We start from the raw sequence: 18,709 nt of genomic DNA on the forward strand, positions 1-18,709 counted from the left end.
AACGTCTTTTGGTATGACGCGGCCGGGGATCGAACCTCGAACCTTTCGCTCTCCAGGCGGACGCTCTACCACTAGACCACGGATGCGGTCCAGAAGGGTTGAAAGGACATACACATGTATACCTTCTGTACCATCATGATACATTACAATGAGAACCTGCTTCAAAAATCAATACAGTTCTCTTGTGTGTTGTTTAACGCCGCACTCAGCAATATTTTAGTTATATGAGGGCGGCATGTAAATAATCGAGCCGAGACAAGACACGTTCAACTGAACATATTGTTTGTGTCTTGTTTATTGCCGCACTCAGCAGTAGCCCTTCCATTTGACAATGGCTAGTAAACAACAGTGACAGGACCAGAAAATCCTGTGATTGTTATTTTGAACAACGATCTATGGTGTGGGAAAATGATGAGACGGAAGCACCAAAATCACCAATCCTGACTGGTCGACCCATTAAGTAACCTCTGAACACAAGCATAGGTTGTTGGGAACCAGTTCTTACCCAGAACATCCATGGGGTGCTTTTGTTGAAAGGGTTTCATGGATTTTGTTAAATATGTGCATCGATACATTGCAAAGAATAAAATGCAACTATTTGATAAAGTTTAACTGCTGCAGAGTAGAATCCATTCACCCATCACATGGAGATTCTGGGTTAGAAGACCAGGCCCGCTATTGCCGTATGCTTGTCTGAGGTTGGAGTAAATTGGGTTTCACCCGGCTTGTGTAAATATTATGGCAATATCACAACAGGCTACACCATATTTGGGCTTCACACATTGTACCCATGTGGGGAATCCTACCAGTGTCTTGGTTTGACGAGCAAACGCTTTAACCTCTAGGCTACACAACGGTCGTAAGAGGTGATGAAAGGGTCATTGGTTAATTGATGGAAACCACGTAATTACACCCATACAGAGTTGGTTGTTGCTCATATTATCAATCATTGCATTGTCTATGGGTGATTACCTTCAGGCTCGTCGCAGAGAGTGGCGTTTTAAAAATTCCGGGGTGAATAGCTTGCCCATGCTTGCTTGTCAGCAGCCCCACGAATAAGAAACACAACAGACAACATCAGTATTTTAACAAATATCTGTCCGTGAAGATCCGGAGTAGAATAGGGTCTTCGGCAACCCATGCTTGCCGTAAAAGGCGACTGCTTGTCGTATGACACGGGTGGTCTTGCTCGCTCACTTGGTCGATTTTTTATGTCATGCTTGCCGTAAAAGGCGACTGCTTGTCGTAAGACACGGGTGGTCTGGCTCGCTGACTTAGCTGATGTATGTCATCGTATCGCAAATGCGTGGTTCCATGCTCACGATGTCAATCACTGTATTGCCTGGTCCAGACCGCCATCATATAGCTGGATCATTGCTGAAACAATAAACCAACCAACCAATTTTAAAAGAACAGAAACAAGTTGTATCATATGTTTATGTTTAGGTTAACAATGCTGGGATCGCAACGATGAGTCCGCTGGGAGCAGCGCCCAAAGAACTGTACGACAAAACAATGGCTGTGAACGTGGAGGCACCTGTGTTTTTGACACAGTTGGTTTTACCGTATTTGGTTGAAACTAAAGGTACTCTCTTGTGAGTGAATGTGAATGCATGAGTATGATTTTATGTCTGTAATTATTTAAAAAAACCGATTTATTTTGAAAAACTGGAAGCAAATTGCCTCACAATTTTTCAACACGAAAACAATTGTTCACTGGAAAATATGCTGGATGTCCGGGAAAAGGTGCCGTCGGCACAAACGGCTCAGCTTCTCCTTTCAGAGAAATCATTGTATGTCTTGAAGCAGTGATCAAAACATATTCAGTCATAAAAAACTTGTCTTAATAACTGTATTATTGAAATACTGCCAATAAGATATAAACTGGTAACACATGTAAGTTCATGTTTCCTTCGTTAGGACGTTATAATGTGTATGGTAGATATTGCCACAGTTTTAGGGCTAAACAAATCTGTTTGTTGCAGGGTGTGTGGTTAATATTTCGACTTGCGGAACGAGTACAATTGTGAGTGTTTTGTCGGCAAAGACCGGGATAATTCCGTACATGTAAAATGGACCCCTTGTGAAGGTCCGGGGTATACTTGATCTTCAGCAACCCATGATTGCCGTAAAAGGCGACTATGCTTGTCGTAAAAGGCGACTAACGGGATCGGGTGGTCAGGCTCGCTGACTTGGTTGATACATGTCATCCATTCCAATTGCGTTGATCGATGCTCATGATATCAATCACTGGATTGTCTGGTCCAGACTCGATTATTTACAGACCGCCGTCATATAGCTGGAATATTGCTGAGTGCGGCGTTAAACAACAAACCAACAACAACAACTTTTAACCACCTGTGTTATTTGGAGTGCAGCATTGACATGCATCACATGCGAAGCACATTGGAGGTTGTATGGCCAAAATGGGTGCTGCGACAGTAAAGGGAGTATTAGTGGTGGTGGCATTTAAGTTTACTTCAACATCAAGTTGAGATATTTTAAAGAAAATGTGGAAATGTTTTGCATGAGAACAGCTGCATGTCTCCTTTGTGGTGTCTCGTTTGGCAAGTGACTTGGTCTCCGGACACTTGTCTCCATGGTATACTTCATTTGTTATCATTTACACTAATTGTACAGATCAGAATACAAATGTGTTGGAAATGGTGATTTTAGAGATATTTGAACAGAAACAAGTCCTAGACCGAGGCTGATCTTTACAAGAGATGTAGATTACGATAGATGGTAAAACAATTACACTGACATGCTCACACTATGATTCGGCCAAAAAAGTACCTTCAACCTTCTACGTCCTTTTGGGCATCTGTATCAAATGAAGTGATGGGGCTGCTTGTGGTACTTTCATATATCATGCAAAAACCTGTATCAATCTTCCCTCCCGTGCAGATACCGAATGGAGGTATCTACATCATGTCGAAGGCGGCCTTGGACACATTCACAAGATACCTTGCCCAAGGTTAGTATATAAACCTTTTGGAAACCTATCGGACGCTTGGGTAGCCCACTCATGTAAGGTCCTGCAGTTTGCTGTGCAGACTTTCGACGTGCGAGAATCCGATAATTGTCGGTTTGAACCTGACATTCAAACCTTAAAAATGAAAGCTATGCCCTTTTTTACTATCGAACAACCCGCTCTCTATATAAATACACTCCCTGAAATGGCACATCTCAAAAACTTCGATATAACTTCCATATACCGTTATATTAAAATTTACCTTTTTGTAATTTAATTCCAAAATTAAAATTCCAACCTCTATCTCCATTATGTCTTTATTGCACAATGCTTTGCTTTATACTCATACATTTTGTCACTATGGATAGTTAAGTTTGATAGTTACAAGGTCATAAGGTGGTACGCATGACCCAGTCGTCTGAGGCGCCACAGTTCGCAGTGCAGAGTTGCGTCCCTTGGCCACGCCAGCAACCTATGATACTGGGTTCGAAACCCTGTTCACCCTGATTTTGTTTCAAGGTTTGTCAGCACCGTACCCGTGGTTTCACCAAAGTGGTAAAAAGGACTTAAAATTTCATTTGGGGAAAAAATCCATCATCTGACTTTGGGCTTACCTTTTACATTAAACTGAGATGCTGGTATAACTGAAATATCAAAGTTGGGTTAAACCAAAATAATCACTCGATATGTATTAACATATAGGTAGCGGTAGCTTTTGTCAATAATTCCTCGAACACTTCAGAACAGAAGATTTGGCATTTAAAAGAGGCGTCATACGTGGTAATGTACCTTGTGAGGAATCCAGGTTAGAATTGGTCACCAACGACCTATGCCTATCGCTCAAGGGAACTGAGTGGATCATCTAGTCGGCACCGTCGTATCCACATAAAATAAATGCTGATAAACGGTGTTATCAAAAAGCAAACAAAATACAAACATCGTTATTTCTTTCCACAGAAATGGCTTCCCAGGGGGTTCGCGTTAATGCAGTCCAGTGAGTATAATGAGAAAGGCAATACTTATGAAGAAAGTAATATTGCCTTTGTGTATGACCGTGTATGTCGGTGTGTGGATGGTGTTTGATCAGGGTGGATATTTAATATTGATGGAAATTACATTCACTTAGGGGGGGCACGGGTGGCCCAGTCGTCTAAGGCGCCGCGTTTCGTTGTGCAGAGTTGCGTCCCTTGGGCACGCCAGAAACCTATGATTGTGGGTTCGAATCCCGGTTCGCACCGATTATGTTTCTAGGTTTATCAGCACCATACCCGTCCTCGTGGGTTTCACCAAAGTGGTAAACGTCTGAGACCTGAATCACTTCGGGCTTTCCTCCCACATTAAGCTGACACGCCGTGATATAACTGTAATAGTGTTAAAAGCGGCGTTAAACCCAACTCACTCACTGACATTTACTTAGATTTATTTGAGTTCAGTTTATAATAAGCTGAGAATATGCAGCATGTTTTCTATCACTTGTATATTCATGTGTTTCGATTCATCAGGTTGCAAGGTTAGTGAAAACTTGACACTCAACTTCGTTACAACATGTCCAGTATTCGTTAGGTGTTCATTACTATTTACAGGGTGTTAGTTTCATAATATGCATTTATAGGGGTCAAGCATTAATCATGTTCTGTATAACGTAAGCAGGTATCGCACAAGTCTTCCACTTTTACATTGTTGTTTGTTCTTTAACGCCGGACTCAGCAATATCAAAACTATATGACGGCGGTCTGAAAATAATTGAGTCTGGACCTGACAATCCAGTGACTGACAACATGAGCATCGATCTACGTAGTTGGGATACGATGACATGTATCAACCAAGTCAGCGAGCCTGACCACCCAATCGTGTTAGTCGCCTTTTAGGACAAGCATAGTCACCTTTTACGTCAAGCGTGGGTTGCTGAAGACCTATTCTACCCCGGATCTTCACGGGTCTCCGCTTTTACAATATCAACGTAATAACTCCATATATATTGTGTTGGACATCACGCAAGAAGTTGGAATTGGCATGTAGTTATATAACACATGAGCAAAACCAGTTAATCAACTCGGGGCATGGTCTTTTAGTTACGCGAAGGTAATTACCATCAGTCGTTAAACAAGGTGACCCGTGAATGTTCTGGGACAGAATAGGTCGTCAGCTTTCCATGCTTGCCGTAACAGGCGACTGTGCTTGTCGTAGGAGGTGACTAACGGGATCGGGTGGTCATCGATTCCAATTGCGCGGGAACCGTGAAGATCCGGGGTAGAATAGATCTTCAGCAACCTATGTTTGCCGTAAAAGGCGACTATGCTTGTCGTAAAAGGCGACTAATGGGATCGGGTGGTCAGGCTCGCTGACTTGGTTGATGCATGTCATCGTATCCCAATTGCGTGGATCGATGCTCATGATATTATTCACTGGATTGTCTTATCCAGACTCGATTATTTACAGACAGCCGTTTTAAACTGGAATATTGCTGAGTGCCGCGTTAAACAACAAACCAACCAACCAACCAATCCAATTGCGTGGAGCGATGCTCATGATTTTGATCACTGGACTATGTGGTCCAGACTCGATTATTTACAGACCGCCGCCATATAGCTGGAATATTGCTGAGTGCGGCGTTAAACAACAAACCAACGAACCAATTGCGTAGATCGTGTTATCAATCACTGGATTGTCTGGTCCAGATTCGATTCTTTACAGACGGCCGTCATATAGCTGGAATGTTGCTGAGAGCGCCGTTAAACAACAAACAGAAAACCAAAACAAACTTGGTGGGCTCAGTTGTCATGAAAGGATACGACGTCATTCTAGACATCTGAATCTTCTTGTAATTACAAGACCCGTGGAGATCCGGGGTAGAATAGGCCTGTGAGAACCGGGATAGAATAGGTCTTCAGCAACCCATGCTTGCCGTAAAATGTGACTATGTTTGTCGTAAGAGGCGACTAATGGGATCGGGTGGTCAGGCTCGCTGACTTTGTTGATGCATTTCATCGATCCCAATTGCGATTCCGTATCGATGCACATGTTGTTAAACACTTGATTGTCTGGTCCAGACTTGATTATTTACAGACCACCGTCATATATTTGGAATATTGCTGAGTGCGGCGTTAAACAACAAACAAACAAACGTAATTACAATGTTGATTAACAAATATGTCTTTTCCGTTTACGGTTGTTTTTTTAGTATTCTGGGTACGTCATACTTGGTTTCCTGCGATCATTCCATATACTGATAACTGTTCACTTGGTTTAGTGTGATTGCTGTATCACTGCAGCTGTTATATTCACTGTGATTGCTGTATTCACTGCCCTTGTTGTGTTTATTTTGACTGTTGTATTCACTATGATTGTGTTACACTGTTGGTTTGATTGTTTCAGACCAGGCCACGTACCCACTTCAATAATGTCTGGGCAGTTAAACAAAGAAGAAAGTGCCATGGTAATTACCTACCACATCTGTCATGGAAACCAGTGGTCAGACTCGCTAACTTGGTTGATGCATGTCATCGATCCCAATTGCGTGGGTCGATGCTCATGATGTCAATCACTGGATTGTCTGGTCCAGACTCGATCATTTACAGACCGCCGTCATATAGCTTGAATATTGCCGAGTGCGGCGTAAAACAACAAACCAACCAATGTCATGGAAACCAGTTATTGATAGCACGAGCAACTTCCCACACCATTCATGTACGACACCCTATCAACAAAAAAAACGAGTCTGACCCCTCGATTCCACGCCTCTTACGACAAGTGTAACCCACTGATGATTTATTCTTAACCCAGAATAACCACATGTGATGTGAAGCATCTTTGTGTTAGAACTGTCCCAGTGCAAACTATTTCAATACTTTTATTTAAGGCTTCATTTATCTTAAATACCTAATTGGTTCTATATTTTTCCAAGTGCACCGAAATTCTATGCCCTTTGTTTAATATATTCAAACAATATTCGGCGTATCCCCTCTTATCATAAGCCCCCTCCAGGCAGGACCCTTAAACTCCAGCTCTATCTATCAATGTCAGTTAACACCTTCTTACGTCGCCGGATCTTACGTGTATACATACTCGCGGGACAATGACCTTGCAACACGTTATGTTATACCCCTGTCTATAAAAGAGATGCGGCAGAGATCGATTTGTGTAAGTGACAGAGCTGGTGTTCCCACCAAGGAACATTGGCCACTCGGTCCCGGTGTGCGTTCTGTCACGTTATTATCAACATCTACCTGTTCGACCTGTTCCACCCATCATCAATAAGCATTGCTGCTGTTGTCTTAAACTTCACCCCTGAGTTTTGTCGTCCGTCATCACCCTGAGCTACCATCTGAGGGCCGAAACGTACGCCCTTGGACAGAACCATCTGTATAGAACCAGCGCCTTTTGTATTCTCTGATCACGACATATTTTTAATTTTTTTTGTCAGTCCTAAATTTATTATCTTCTGGCCATATGGCTTTAAGCCTGTACTGAAGACATCAGATGACTTAGATAGATGGGAGTCCTGCTGGAGTTATCTCCCTTAGTCAAAGAGACCAAAGCCCACGACACTCTTTCACTCACTCACTCACTCTGTTTCAGATGGAAAAATCCATGATTAAAGCGACGCCAATTGGTCGAACGGCTACGGCAGAGGAAATGGGACACATTGTTGCCTTCTTGGCCTCGGAAAAAGCAGCCTTCATAACAGGGGAATGTATCTTGGCCGATGGCGGGTTGACAATGACCACACCACCCATCTCTACATAAGAATTCGGATTCAAAGGACTTATATTTGCCTCCACTGTCTGCAGATTGTGTACTACCAAATACGCAAGGCCACTGGTCAAATTGACAAAAATGAGTTTATATACCGCTTACTAGTATGTAATGACGTGGGGAAAAGAAGTCACCGGCTAGCAAAGTAGAACAGAGTTAAATCTGAAGAGGTTTATTCAAACCATACATAACGTAGAAAATCTTCCCAATTCTAAAGTTTACATTACTAAAACATTACTCTGAGAAGCACAGCTTCTTTGACTTATAGTTCTGAGAAAATATTGAGACATGATTTATTCTGAGATATACAGAATTAAAAAGATATACCATAGTTTGAAAAGATGTTTTCCACCTCGACACTATGAGCTGAATCTTTAAAGCTGTTCTTTGGGGATTAAAAGTCACACAGATGACGACCTCAGCACGCCGCACAAAGCAATATTCCAGCTATATGACGACGGTCTGTAAATAACCAAGTCTGGACCAGACAATCCTCTCATTGATATCATGAGTATCAATCCACGCAATTGAGATCAATGACATGCATCAAACCAAGTCAGCGAGCCTGACCACCCGATCCCGTTAGTTACCCCTCACGACAAGCATTGTCCCCTTTTACGGCAAGCATGGGTTGCTGAAGGCCTATTCTATCCCGTATCTTCACGGTTCCGCAACATTACAAAACTAAACACCGGAGGTTGGGTTCACTCATTGTACACACGTTGGGAATTAAACCCAGATCTTTGTGAGAGTAAGCGTGTGTTGCACCACAGCAGTACGCCTGCCACATGACGACAGTTTGTGAACAATCGAGTCTTGTCCAGACAATCCAGTGATCGGCCCATTTGTGTGTTATTGTGCCCCGACAGCTGAGCGTGTTGATGATGTGGGCATATACTGGATTACGTATAGGCCATCGTGATGTAGCTGGACTATTGGTGAATGCTTTGTTAAACAGTAAATACATTGGAATACCGATTGACATAAAGGGAAATTTGAAGTCATTCCATTTGTTTGTTTTGTTTGTTTGTTTGTTGCTTAACACCGCCCTCAGCAACAGTCCAGCTATATGGCGGCGGTCTGTAAATAATCGAGTCTGGACCAGACAATCCAGTTATTTACTTCATGAACATCGATCCGCGCAATTGGGATTGATGACATGCATAAACCAAGTCAGCGAGCCTGACCACCCGATCCCGTTAGTCGCCTTTTACGACAAGCATAGTCGCCTTTTACGGCAAGCATCCTGTCATGAAAGGATACGACGTCATTTTAGATCCGGGGTTGAATAGGCCCGTGAAGATCCGGGATAGAATAGGGCTCCAGCAACCAATGCTTGCCGTAAAAGGCGACTATGCTTGTTGAGTTTCAAAAAGCATCAGAATGTATAATAAAATTTTGTTGCAATCAATTATTGCTGAAATATATGTTTTGATCAAAATTGAAAGGATGGGAAATCTTTAATGAAAAGGGTTTTGTCACTAACGTAAATATTCTCTTTGACCTTATACGAAGAGTATTCTAAGATCATTAAACCCGGCAATCGTTGGTGGGTTGCGCCAAGCAACCTTGATACCAAATTTGGTACCTAACGTATAATGCGGTACATAATTTTCGAAACAGATGATTACGTTTTTCATAAGTTATCACTAATTTGTGACCTATATACGGACAAAAAATACCTCAGAGGATATTCTTCTCTGGAGGTTTAAGAGGATTAAAAAAAATTCCAGCTAACATCAAGCACTGTAATAAAATATTGAAATTATAGCATACCTTCTTAACATTCCAATGAAAAGAATAGTGACTAACTAAGAAACCAAATTATATTTATCTCCGATACTATGCCCTCATCATCACACAAACACACACACACACACACACACACACACACACAAACATACACACCAACACACACACATACATACAAACACATACACACAGGTGTGTATGTATGTGTGTGTGTTTATGTGTGAATGTGTGTGCGTGTGTGTGTGTGTGTGTGCGTGCGTGAGTGCGTGTGTAATGACAGTAAATGTGAGCTCTATGTCATTGGTATCACATATATGACTGCACTTCTTCATACTCTAGATGACAGTATCATGTACGTAGATGAAAGTATGTTATTGGACGATAGTATCTAGATGACATACTATCATCTACGTAGAAGATACTAGCATATACGTAGATGAAAGTATCTTCTACGTATATGAGAGTATCTTCTACTTAGATGATAGTATCTTCTACGTAGATGATAGTATTTTCTACGCAGATGGTAGTATATTCTACGTAGATGATAGTATTTTCTACGCAGATCATAGTATCTTCTACGTAGATGATAGCATGCCCCAAACATCACATCACTTCAAATAAATGTCTTTCACTATGTACCAGCCAAAACCACTGTACTCAAGGTACAACCAGGCATTGATCCACTTCTGATGGCAATTCACTTTTTTTTAGCTCTAATGCAAGTCCACTACCTTTTCCATACGTCATTATTAGCCTTCGGACACTGATAACAGTATTTACTTTATATATATATATATATATATATATATATATATATATATATATATATATATATAAATGTTTTACTGTACTCCGAACAGTTGGAGTACATATATATACAAAGGTACAAAACTGTTTAGGGAAGTTTGGAACAGCATTTATCGTATAATCGTCATTAAATATGACTTAGTGTGGGGTGTGAGAACTTTTTGAAACTTGATATATCGAACATTGTTGTATATATAAACTAGTGTCCAAAAGAAACGATACCAACTTATTTTCAAAATTGTTTTTTACTAAGTGAATTGTCAAGTATGAAAACATGCCAATTCGTATTGCACATCCCAAACACAGCATAGTCGATAAAAAATACCGGGAACACGTGATCACTTCCGGGAAAAAACGTAAATTTCGTGAAAGTGACATTTCCCTCTCTAGCATGTTCTGCACGTGCAGAAAAACTGTATAAAACGGCTGATCAGACACGTTGATATCACAGCAACAAAAAGAACACAATATATGCCACGTTTGACAGCCATCGAGAGAGAGAGAGCCGTTGGAATGGTCCAACAAGGAGCGTCACACGTCGACGTCGCCAGAAGGTTGGGCTGCGCACGCATCACTATCACCAGGTTGATGCAGCGGTTATGTCAGACAGGTCAGACGTCAGACAGGCCCAGGAGTGGAAGACCACGAGTAACCACGCCCCGTGAAGATCGTTATATCCGGGTATTACACCTGAGGAACCGCATCGTAACAGCGACGTCCACGGCGGCTACAGCACTGGGACACAGGATCAGTCGACAGACCGTCTACAGGAGACTACGGCAGTATGGTATCCGGCCACGTCATCCCTACCGCGGACCGCTCCTGACGCCTCGACACCGGAACAACAGACTGATCTGGGCCAGGCGAGTTCGACGTTGGCAACGGCGGGACTGGGCACGTGTTATGTTCTCTGATGAGAGCAGATTCCTCATCTTCAGAAACGATGGACGGCAGCTTGTATACCGACGATTTGGTGAAAGTTTGGCGCCTAACTGTATCCAACAGGTCCGGCCGTTTGGAGGTGGAGGGTTAATGGTTTGGGGTGGCATATGTGGTGACGTCAAAACGATGCTTGTCGTAATTCGTGGAAACCTGAATGCACAGCGTTATCTTGATGACATCCTACGGCCTGTTGTGGTGCCCTTTATTCAGCAACAGCCTCGTGAACTCATTTTCCAACATGACAATGCAAGGCCACACACAGCAAGATTGACACAGAACTTCCTTGCCAACGCCAACGTACAGGTTTTGTCATGGCCCGCATGTTCACCGGACATGAATCCCATCGAACACTTATGGGACCACCTCGATCGGCAAATCCGACGTCGCCGTGTGCCTCCAGTCAACGTCCAGGACTTGGAACGATGTCTCCTCGAGGAATGGCAACGCATCACTCCCAACGTCATCAGACGTTTGACGTCATCAGTCCGTAGGCGTGTTCTGGCATGTATTGATGCTCACGGTGGATATACCCGCTACTGACTTGACTTTGAGACGTGTGGTGTGACATTTCCCGTTGTTTCTGTGATCAGTGCTCAAACGAAATGTTCATTTTCGACCCCAGCCATCTTTAAAGGCTTGTCATATTGGTTGTACAGATTTTATTGAAATGAAATTTTTGTACAGATGTTGTGAAAGGATTTCTCAAAAGCATAACACCAATCCTAAACTTCTGCATTGTTTAGTTTTTCTTTTATGTCGTTGCAAACAGGTGGTATCGTTTCTTTTGGACACTAGTATATATATATATATATATATATATATATATATATATATATATAAACTCACTGGACGTGGTTATTAACACAATGTATATGTTTGGGATGCTTTCCTTGCATTTAAAGTTTGTTAGAAGTAGTTGAAAAGAGCGATTCAGCATGAAACCAAATTTGAAATGGGGTAAAATAGTTGTTACATAGTGTATGAAATACCCTCTGAAGACATATCTGCAGTCTCAAATTTTTTAGATGTTTTAACTTAATTTCAGAAAAAAGTGATAAGGGTGGGCAATTAGAACTAGGTAAAAAAATCGGAGCAAAATATCATTTGACTTTTTGGTAAGTCACCAGTCATTTCATTGGAATTTTAAGAGAGTATGTTATTACAGTGCTTGATGTAAGCCCAAATTACTTTAATCCTCTTAATTTTCAGAGGATTATTGTACGTATATATTTCGCATTAAGGTTTCTTGGCGCAATCCACCAACGATTGTCGAGTTTAATGATCTTCAAGTACGTTTCAAGGTCAAAGAGAAAATTTACTTTAGTGACAAACATATTTTCATTATAAATTTTCAATTTCTTTCTATTTTGATACAAGCAGACATATTTCAGCAATTGATTGCAAGAATTTTATGATGATTCGTATACGCTTTGAAACTGTACAAGATACCGGATGTTATTTGTGTATGCACGGATCTGTCAACTCATTTGATGTATTTGAATTCTTCGTCAAAATAAAATGAATTGTATAAATATGATTAAATTCCCTCGTTTGTTTTAAGAAAAGGATCATGTACTCCTTATCAACTCGTATAGCGTTTCCACTGCAAATCGACACACTGGTTGACCAGCCTGTGTTTGTACCCTTCGTCATCACGCGTTCAGTCGTTTCGAACTGGTCAACGTACTGTTGAAGCAAGTCATGCAAAAAACATCTTGAATAGCCTTGTAAGAGTATTGAACAATATGTCACAATTAAGTTATTTGTCAAATATACGGTTGTGTTCATTTTGAACCCGAGGATGGATCTTTCAGTCAATTAAATTTATCGATGTTGACACCACCCTTTAATAACGATTGTACGATAAAGCCTATACCAACCATCCCTAACTTAACAGTTTTGTACGTTTGTCATCATTCACAGTATGTCTCGAATTGTACATGTGAAACGCAAGCTCAACTGACAAAGATCATTTCTAGTCAGTTGGCGTCTTGGACACTACGGTAGTAAGGATATTACAATTTACGTAAGAATTTATTACATTTTACCGCAAGTAGAGATTATTACAATTTACGTCAATTTTTATTACAATTTGCGTATTACAATTTACGTCAAATATTATTACAATTTACGTTGTTATTACAATTAACGTCAAAATTATTACAATTTGCTGCAAGTATTACAATTTACCTTTTTATTACAATTTACGTCGTACAACCCCGTGTTAAGGTTTTCGAGATAGTATGATTTGAAAACACATTCCGACTTTCACTTCGACCATCTGGTAAGCAACGCTTTGATTGGTTGGATGAAAGGTCGTTCTGACGTGACCCGTAATGGGATGTCCTCAGATCTTTGTTTAGCAATAGAGAGCGCTAAGATCTGATTTTAATGTGATTGTGGGGATACTGATGTTAATGATGCTGATTTTTGTGCTGATGTTTGTTGTGGGCTGTTGCTGATGTTATTTGTGAAACTGTTGATGTTGTTTGTGGGACTGCTGTTGCTGTTGCGATGTTGCTCTTGTTATTTTCCTCAAGCTGTTCCCTTCTTAATATCTGATGTTCATTCCAAATATTATCAGCCCATATATTGCCCTTCCTATGGATTAAGTGAGTGGGTATTGTTGCACTTTTGTTAAATATATATTCATGTTTTGTAAGTTACATTCTACCATGATACTCTAGCATCTACCATGATACTGAAACATGCTTGATTCTGAATAGTCAAAATAACGTAGAAATCAGGTGTCTTATTTTTAGTAAATACCTCAAAATGAACAAGTTTATTCACACCAAACGTGCGTATGAATACATAGATCTTACGATAGCCTACACGTCGATCAAGAACAATGTCATCTGATTAGATACTTACCAGCACACTGCACTGCACAAGGAGTTGGTCACAACAAAATATAGAACATGAATTAAACCCAGATTTTTGTGAGAATAAGTGTTTATTGCCTCACGCCCCACAGTGTTCCTGATGTTCTGTCTGGGGCTGCTCATGTTGCTTGAGGGGCTGCTGATATTTGTGGCGCTCCTAGTGTTGTTTCTGGTTCTGTTGCTGGTGTTGTTTCTGGTTCTGTTGCTGGTGTTGTTTCTGGTACTGGTGCTGATGTTGTTTCTGGGTTCTGTTGCTGGTGTTGTTTCTGGTTCTGTTGCTCATGTTGTTTCTGGGTTCTGTTGCTGGTGTTGTTTCTGGTACTGGTGCTGGTGTTGTTTCTGGTTCTGTTGCTGGTGTTGTTTCTGGTTCTGTTGCTGGTGTTGTTTCTGGTTCTGTTGCTGGTGTTGATTCTGGTTCTGTTGCTGGTGTTGTTTCTGGTACTGGTGCTGATGTTGTTTCTGGGTTCTGTTGCTGGTGTTGTTTCTGGTTCTGTTGCTGGTGTTGTTTCTGGTTCTGTTGCTGGTGTTGTTTCTGGTACTGGTGCTGATGTTGTTTCTGGGTTCTGTTGCTGGTGTTGTTTCTGGTTCTGTTGCTGGTGTTGTTTCTGGGTTCTGTTGCTGGTGTTGTTTCTGGTACTGGTGCTGATGTTGTTTCTGGGTTCTGTTGCTGGTGTTGTTTCTGGTTCTGTTGCTGGTGTTGTTTCTGGTTCTGTTGCTGGTGTTGTTTCTGGTTCTGGTGCTGGTGTTGTTTCTGGTTCTGTTACTTGTTTTAGGGGCTGATCAGCTTGTTTTTGGGACTCGTCAGTTGTTTGTGGGGCTGATCAGCTTGTTTTAGGGGCTGATCAGCTTGTTTTGGGGACTCATCAGCTTGTTTGTGGGGCTGATCGGCATGTTTGTGTTGCTTTTGAGGTTGTTTATGAGGCTGATCAGCTTGGTTGTGGACTGATCAACTTGTTTGTGGGGCTGTTGAGGTTGTTTGTGGGGCTGATCAACTTGATTATGGGGCCGATCAACTTGTTTGTTAGGCTTTTGAGTTTTTTTGTGAGGCTGATCAACTTGTTTGTGAGGCTGATCATTTTGTTTCTAGGGCTTTTGAGGCTATTGGTGGGGCCGATCAGCTTGTTTGTGAGGCTGATCAGCTTGCTTTTGGGACTCATCAGCTTGTTTCTGGGGCTGGTCAGCTTGTTTATGGGGCTGATCAGCTTGTTTGGGAGGCTGATCAGCTTGTTTTTGGGACTCATCAGCTTGTTTGTGGGGCTTTTGAGGTTGTTTGTGAGGCTGATCAACTTCTTTGTGGGGGCTGATCAGCTTGTTTGTGAGGCTTTTTAGGTTATTTGTGGGGCTTATCAGCTTGTTAGTGGGGCTGATCAATTTGTTTGTGAGGATAATCAACTTGTTTGTGCGGCTGATCAGCTTGTTTGTGAGGCTGAACAACTTGTTTGTGAGGCCGATCAACTTGATTGTGACTCTTTTGAGGTTGTTTCTGACGCTGATCAACTTGTTTGTAGGGCTGATCAGCTTCTTTGTGAGGCTGATCACCTTGTTTGTGAGGCTGATCAACTTGTTTGTAGAGCTGATCAGCTTGTTTGTGAGACTGATCAGCTTGATGGTGGGGCTGATCAATTGTTTGTGAGGCTGATCAACTTGTTTGTTGTCTGATCAACTTGTTTGTGGGGATGTTGAGGTTGTTTGTGAGGCTGATCAACTTGTTCTGGGGCCTGATCAACTTGTTTGTGAGGCTTTTGAGGTTGTTTCTGAGGCTGACCAACTTGTTTCTGAGCCTTTTAAGGTTGTTTTGGGGCTGATCAACTTATTTTTTGGGCTGATCAACTTGTTTGTGAGACTTATCAACTCGTCTGTGGGGCTGATCAACTTGTTTGTGAGGCTGATCAACTTGTTTGTGAGGCTTTTGAGTTTGTTGGACTGATTAACTTGTTTCAGGGTCTGATAAGCTTGCTTGTTGGGCTGATCAACTTGTTTGTGGGGTTGATCAAATTGTTTGTGGGGTTGATCAAATTGTTTTGGGGGATTTGGGGGTTGTTTATGCGGCTGATCAACTTGTTTGTGGGGGCTGATCAACTTGTTTGTGAGGCTTTTGAGGTGGTTTGTGAGGCTTTTGAGGTGGTTTGTGGGGCTGATCAACTTGTTTGTGGGGCTGATCAATTTTTCTGTGAGGCTGATCAACTTGTTTGTGGGGCTGATCAGCTTGTTTGTGAGCCTGATCAATTTGTTTCTCAGGCTGATCCGCTTGTTTGTGAGGCTTTTGAGGATGTTTGTGAGGCTGATCAACTTGTTTGTGAGGCTGACCAACTTGTTTCTAGGGCATTTGAGGTTGTTTTTTGGGCTGACCAACTTGTTTGTGAGACTTATCAACTCGTCTGTGGGGCTGATCAACTTGTTTGTGAGGCTGACCAACTTGTTTCTGAGGCATTTGAGGTTGTTTTGGGGGCTGAACAACTTGTTTGTGAGGCTGATCAACTTGCTTTTGGGACTCATCAGCTTGTTTCTGGGGCTGGTCAGCTTGTTTATGGGGCTGATCAGCTTGTTTGTGAGGCTGATCAACTTATTTGTAGAGCTGTTCAGCGTGTTTGTCAGACTGATCAGCCTGTTTGTGTGGATGATCAATTGTTTGTGAGGATGATCAGCTTGTTTCTGGGGCTGATCAGCTTGTTTGTTGTCTGATCAACTTGTTTGTGGGGATGTTGAGGTTGTTTCTAAGGCTGATCAGCTTGTTTGTGGGGCTGATCAGCTTATTTATGGGGCTTTTGAGGTTGTTTGTGAGCGTGATCAACTTTTTTGTGAGGCTTTTGAGGTTGTTTCTGAGGCTTACCAACTTGTTTCTGAGCCTTTTGATGTTGTTTTCGGACTCATCAACTTGTTTTTTGGGCTGATCAACTTGTTTGTGAGACTTTTGAGCTTTTTGTGAGGCTGATAAACTTATTTGTGGGGCTGATCAGCTTGTTTGTGAGGCTGATCAGCTTGTTTCTGGGGATGGTCAGCTTGTTTCTCGGGCTGATCAGCTTGTTTGTTGTCTGATCAACTTGTTTGTGGGGATGTTGAGGTTCTTTGTAAGGCTGATCAGCTTGTTTATGGGGCTTTTGAGGTTGTTTGTGAGGCTGATCAACTTGTTCTGAGGCTGACCAACTTGTTTCTGAGCCTTTTGAGGTTGTTTTCGGGCTCATCAACTTGTTTTTTGGGCTGATCAACTTGTTTGTGAGACTTATCAACTCGTCTGCGGGGCTGACCAACTTCTTTGTGAGGCTGATCAACTTGTTTGTGAGGCTTTTGAGTTTGTTTGTTGGACTGATTAACTTGTTTGTTATGCTGATCAGCTTGTTTGTGGGGCTGAAAAGCTTGCTTGTTGGGCTGATCAACTTGTTTATGGGGTTGATCAAATTGTCTTGGGGGATTTGGGGGTTGTTTATGCGGCTGATCAACTTGTTTGTTGGGCTGATCAACTTGTTTGTGAGGCTTTTGAGGTTGTTTGTGAGGCTTTTGAGGTTGTTTGTCGAACTGATCAACTTGTTTGTAGGGCTGATCATTTTGTTTCTGGGGCTTTTGAGGTTATTGGTGGGGCTGATCAGCTTGTTTGTGAGGCTGATCAGCTTGCTTTTGGGACTCATCAGCTTGTTTCTGCGGCTGGTCAGCTTGTTTATGGGGCTGATCAGCTTGTTTGTGAGGCTGATCAGCTTGTTTTTGGGACTTATCAGCTTGTTTGTGGGGCTTTTGAGGTTGTTTTTGAGGCTGATCAACTTCTTTGTGGGGGCTGATCAGCTTGTTTGTGGGGGCTGATCAGCTTGTTTGTGAGGCTGATCAATTTGTTTTTGAGGATAATCAACTTGTTTGTGGGGTTGATCAGCTTGTTTGTGAGGCTGAACAACTTGTTTGTGAGGCTGATCAACTTGATTGTGACTCTTTTGAGGTTGTTTCTGAGGCTGATCAACTTGTTTGTAGGGCTGATCAGCTTCTTTCTGAAGCTGATCAGCTTGTTTGTGAGGCTGATCAACTTGTTTGTAGAGCTGATCAGCTTGTTTGTGAGACTGGTCAGCTTGATGGTGGGGCTGATCAATTGTTTGTGAGGCTGATCAACTTGTATATAGGGCTGATCAACTTGTTTCTGAGGCTGATCAACTTGCTTTTGGGACTCATCAGCTTGTTTCTGGGGCTGGTCAGCTTGTTTATGGGGCTGATCAGCTTGTTTGTGAGGCTGATCAGCTTGTTTGTGAGGCTGATCAGCCTGTTTCTCGGGCTGATAAGCTTGTTTCTGAGGCTGATCAACTTGTTTGTGACTCTTTTGAGGTTGTTTCTGAGGCTGATCAACTTGTTTGTAGGGCTGATCAGCTTGTTTGTGAGGCTGATCAGCCTGTTTGTGAGGCTGATCAACTTGTTTGTGAGGCTTTCGAGGTTGTTTTTGGGGCTCATCAACTTGTTTGTGAGGCAGATAGGCTTGTTTGTGGGGCTGATCAGCTTGTTTCTCATGCTGATCAAGTTGTTTCTGAGCTGATCAAATTTTTGTGAGGCTGATCAACTTCTTTGTAGGGCTGATCAACTTGTTTGTGAGGCTTTTCAGGTTGTTTGTGAGACTGATCAGCTT

At 42.0% G+C, this 18,709-nt stretch overlaps 2 protein-coding genes across 2 annotated transcripts in view; one reads left to right on the forward strand and one right to left on the reverse strand.

Moving 5' to 3' along the window:
- LOC124141401 (uncharacterized oxidoreductase MexAM1_META1p0182-like) overlaps positions 1–8,733 on the forward strand; it is a 31,110-nt gene extending 22,377 nt beyond the window's left edge. The window contains exons 4-9 of the mRNA XM_048402338.1: positions 1,447–1,585; positions 1,986–2,026; positions 2,908–2,977; positions 3,932–3,968; positions 6,350–6,410; positions 7,553–8,733. Of these exons, the coding sequence (XP_048258295.1) occupies positions 1,447–1,585; positions 1,986–2,026; positions 2,908–2,977; positions 3,932–3,968; positions 6,350–6,410; positions 7,553–7,720 (516 nt within the window). The 3' untranslated portion in view covers positions 7,721–8,733. The remainder of the gene's footprint in view (positions 1–1,446; positions 1,586–1,985; positions 2,027–2,907; positions 2,978–3,931; positions 3,969–6,349; positions 6,411–7,552) is intronic.
- Positions 8,734–14,272: 5,539 nt separating this feature from the next.
- On the reverse strand, positions 14,273–17,738 carry LOC125383624 (putative cyclin-dependent serine/threonine-protein kinase DDB_G0272797/DDB_G0274007). Its single transcript, XM_048402220.1, has 3 exons — positions 17,638–17,738; positions 16,465–16,720; positions 14,273–14,872 (listed from the first exon to the last, which is right to left on the reverse strand). The coding sequence occupies exons 1-3, from the start codon at positions 17,736–17,738 to the stop codon at positions 14,273–14,275; spliced, it is 957 nt and encodes a 318-aa protein (XP_048258177.1).
- Positions 17,739–18,709: the final 971 nt, after the last annotated feature.

Source organism: Haliotis rufescens, unplaced genomic scaffold (genome assembly GCF_023055435.1).
Source record: "Haliotis rufescens isolate VD_foot unplaced genomic scaffold, xgHalRufe1.0.p SCAF_25, whole genome shotgun sequence".
Lineage (NCBI taxonomy): Eukaryota > Metazoa > Mollusca > Gastropoda > Lepetellida > Haliotidae > Haliotis > Haliotis rufescens.

What these genes read in the sequence shown, in the direction of transcription:
- LOC125383624 (XM_048402220.1), bottom strand. Translation starts at nt 17,738, where the DNA reads ATGAGTCCCAAAAGCAAGCTGATCAGCCTCACAAACAAGCTGATCAGC. An exon ending in ATGATCAGCCCTACAAACAA is followed by an intron (nt 16,721 to 17,637) that starts GTTGATCAGTTC and finishes CCACACAAACAG; the next exon opens with GCTGATCAGTCTGACAAACA. An exon ending in TAAGTCTCACAAACAAGTTG is followed by an intron (nt 14,873 to 16,464) that starts GTCAGCCCAAAA and finishes AACAAGTAACAG; the next exon opens with AACCAGAAACAACACCAGCA.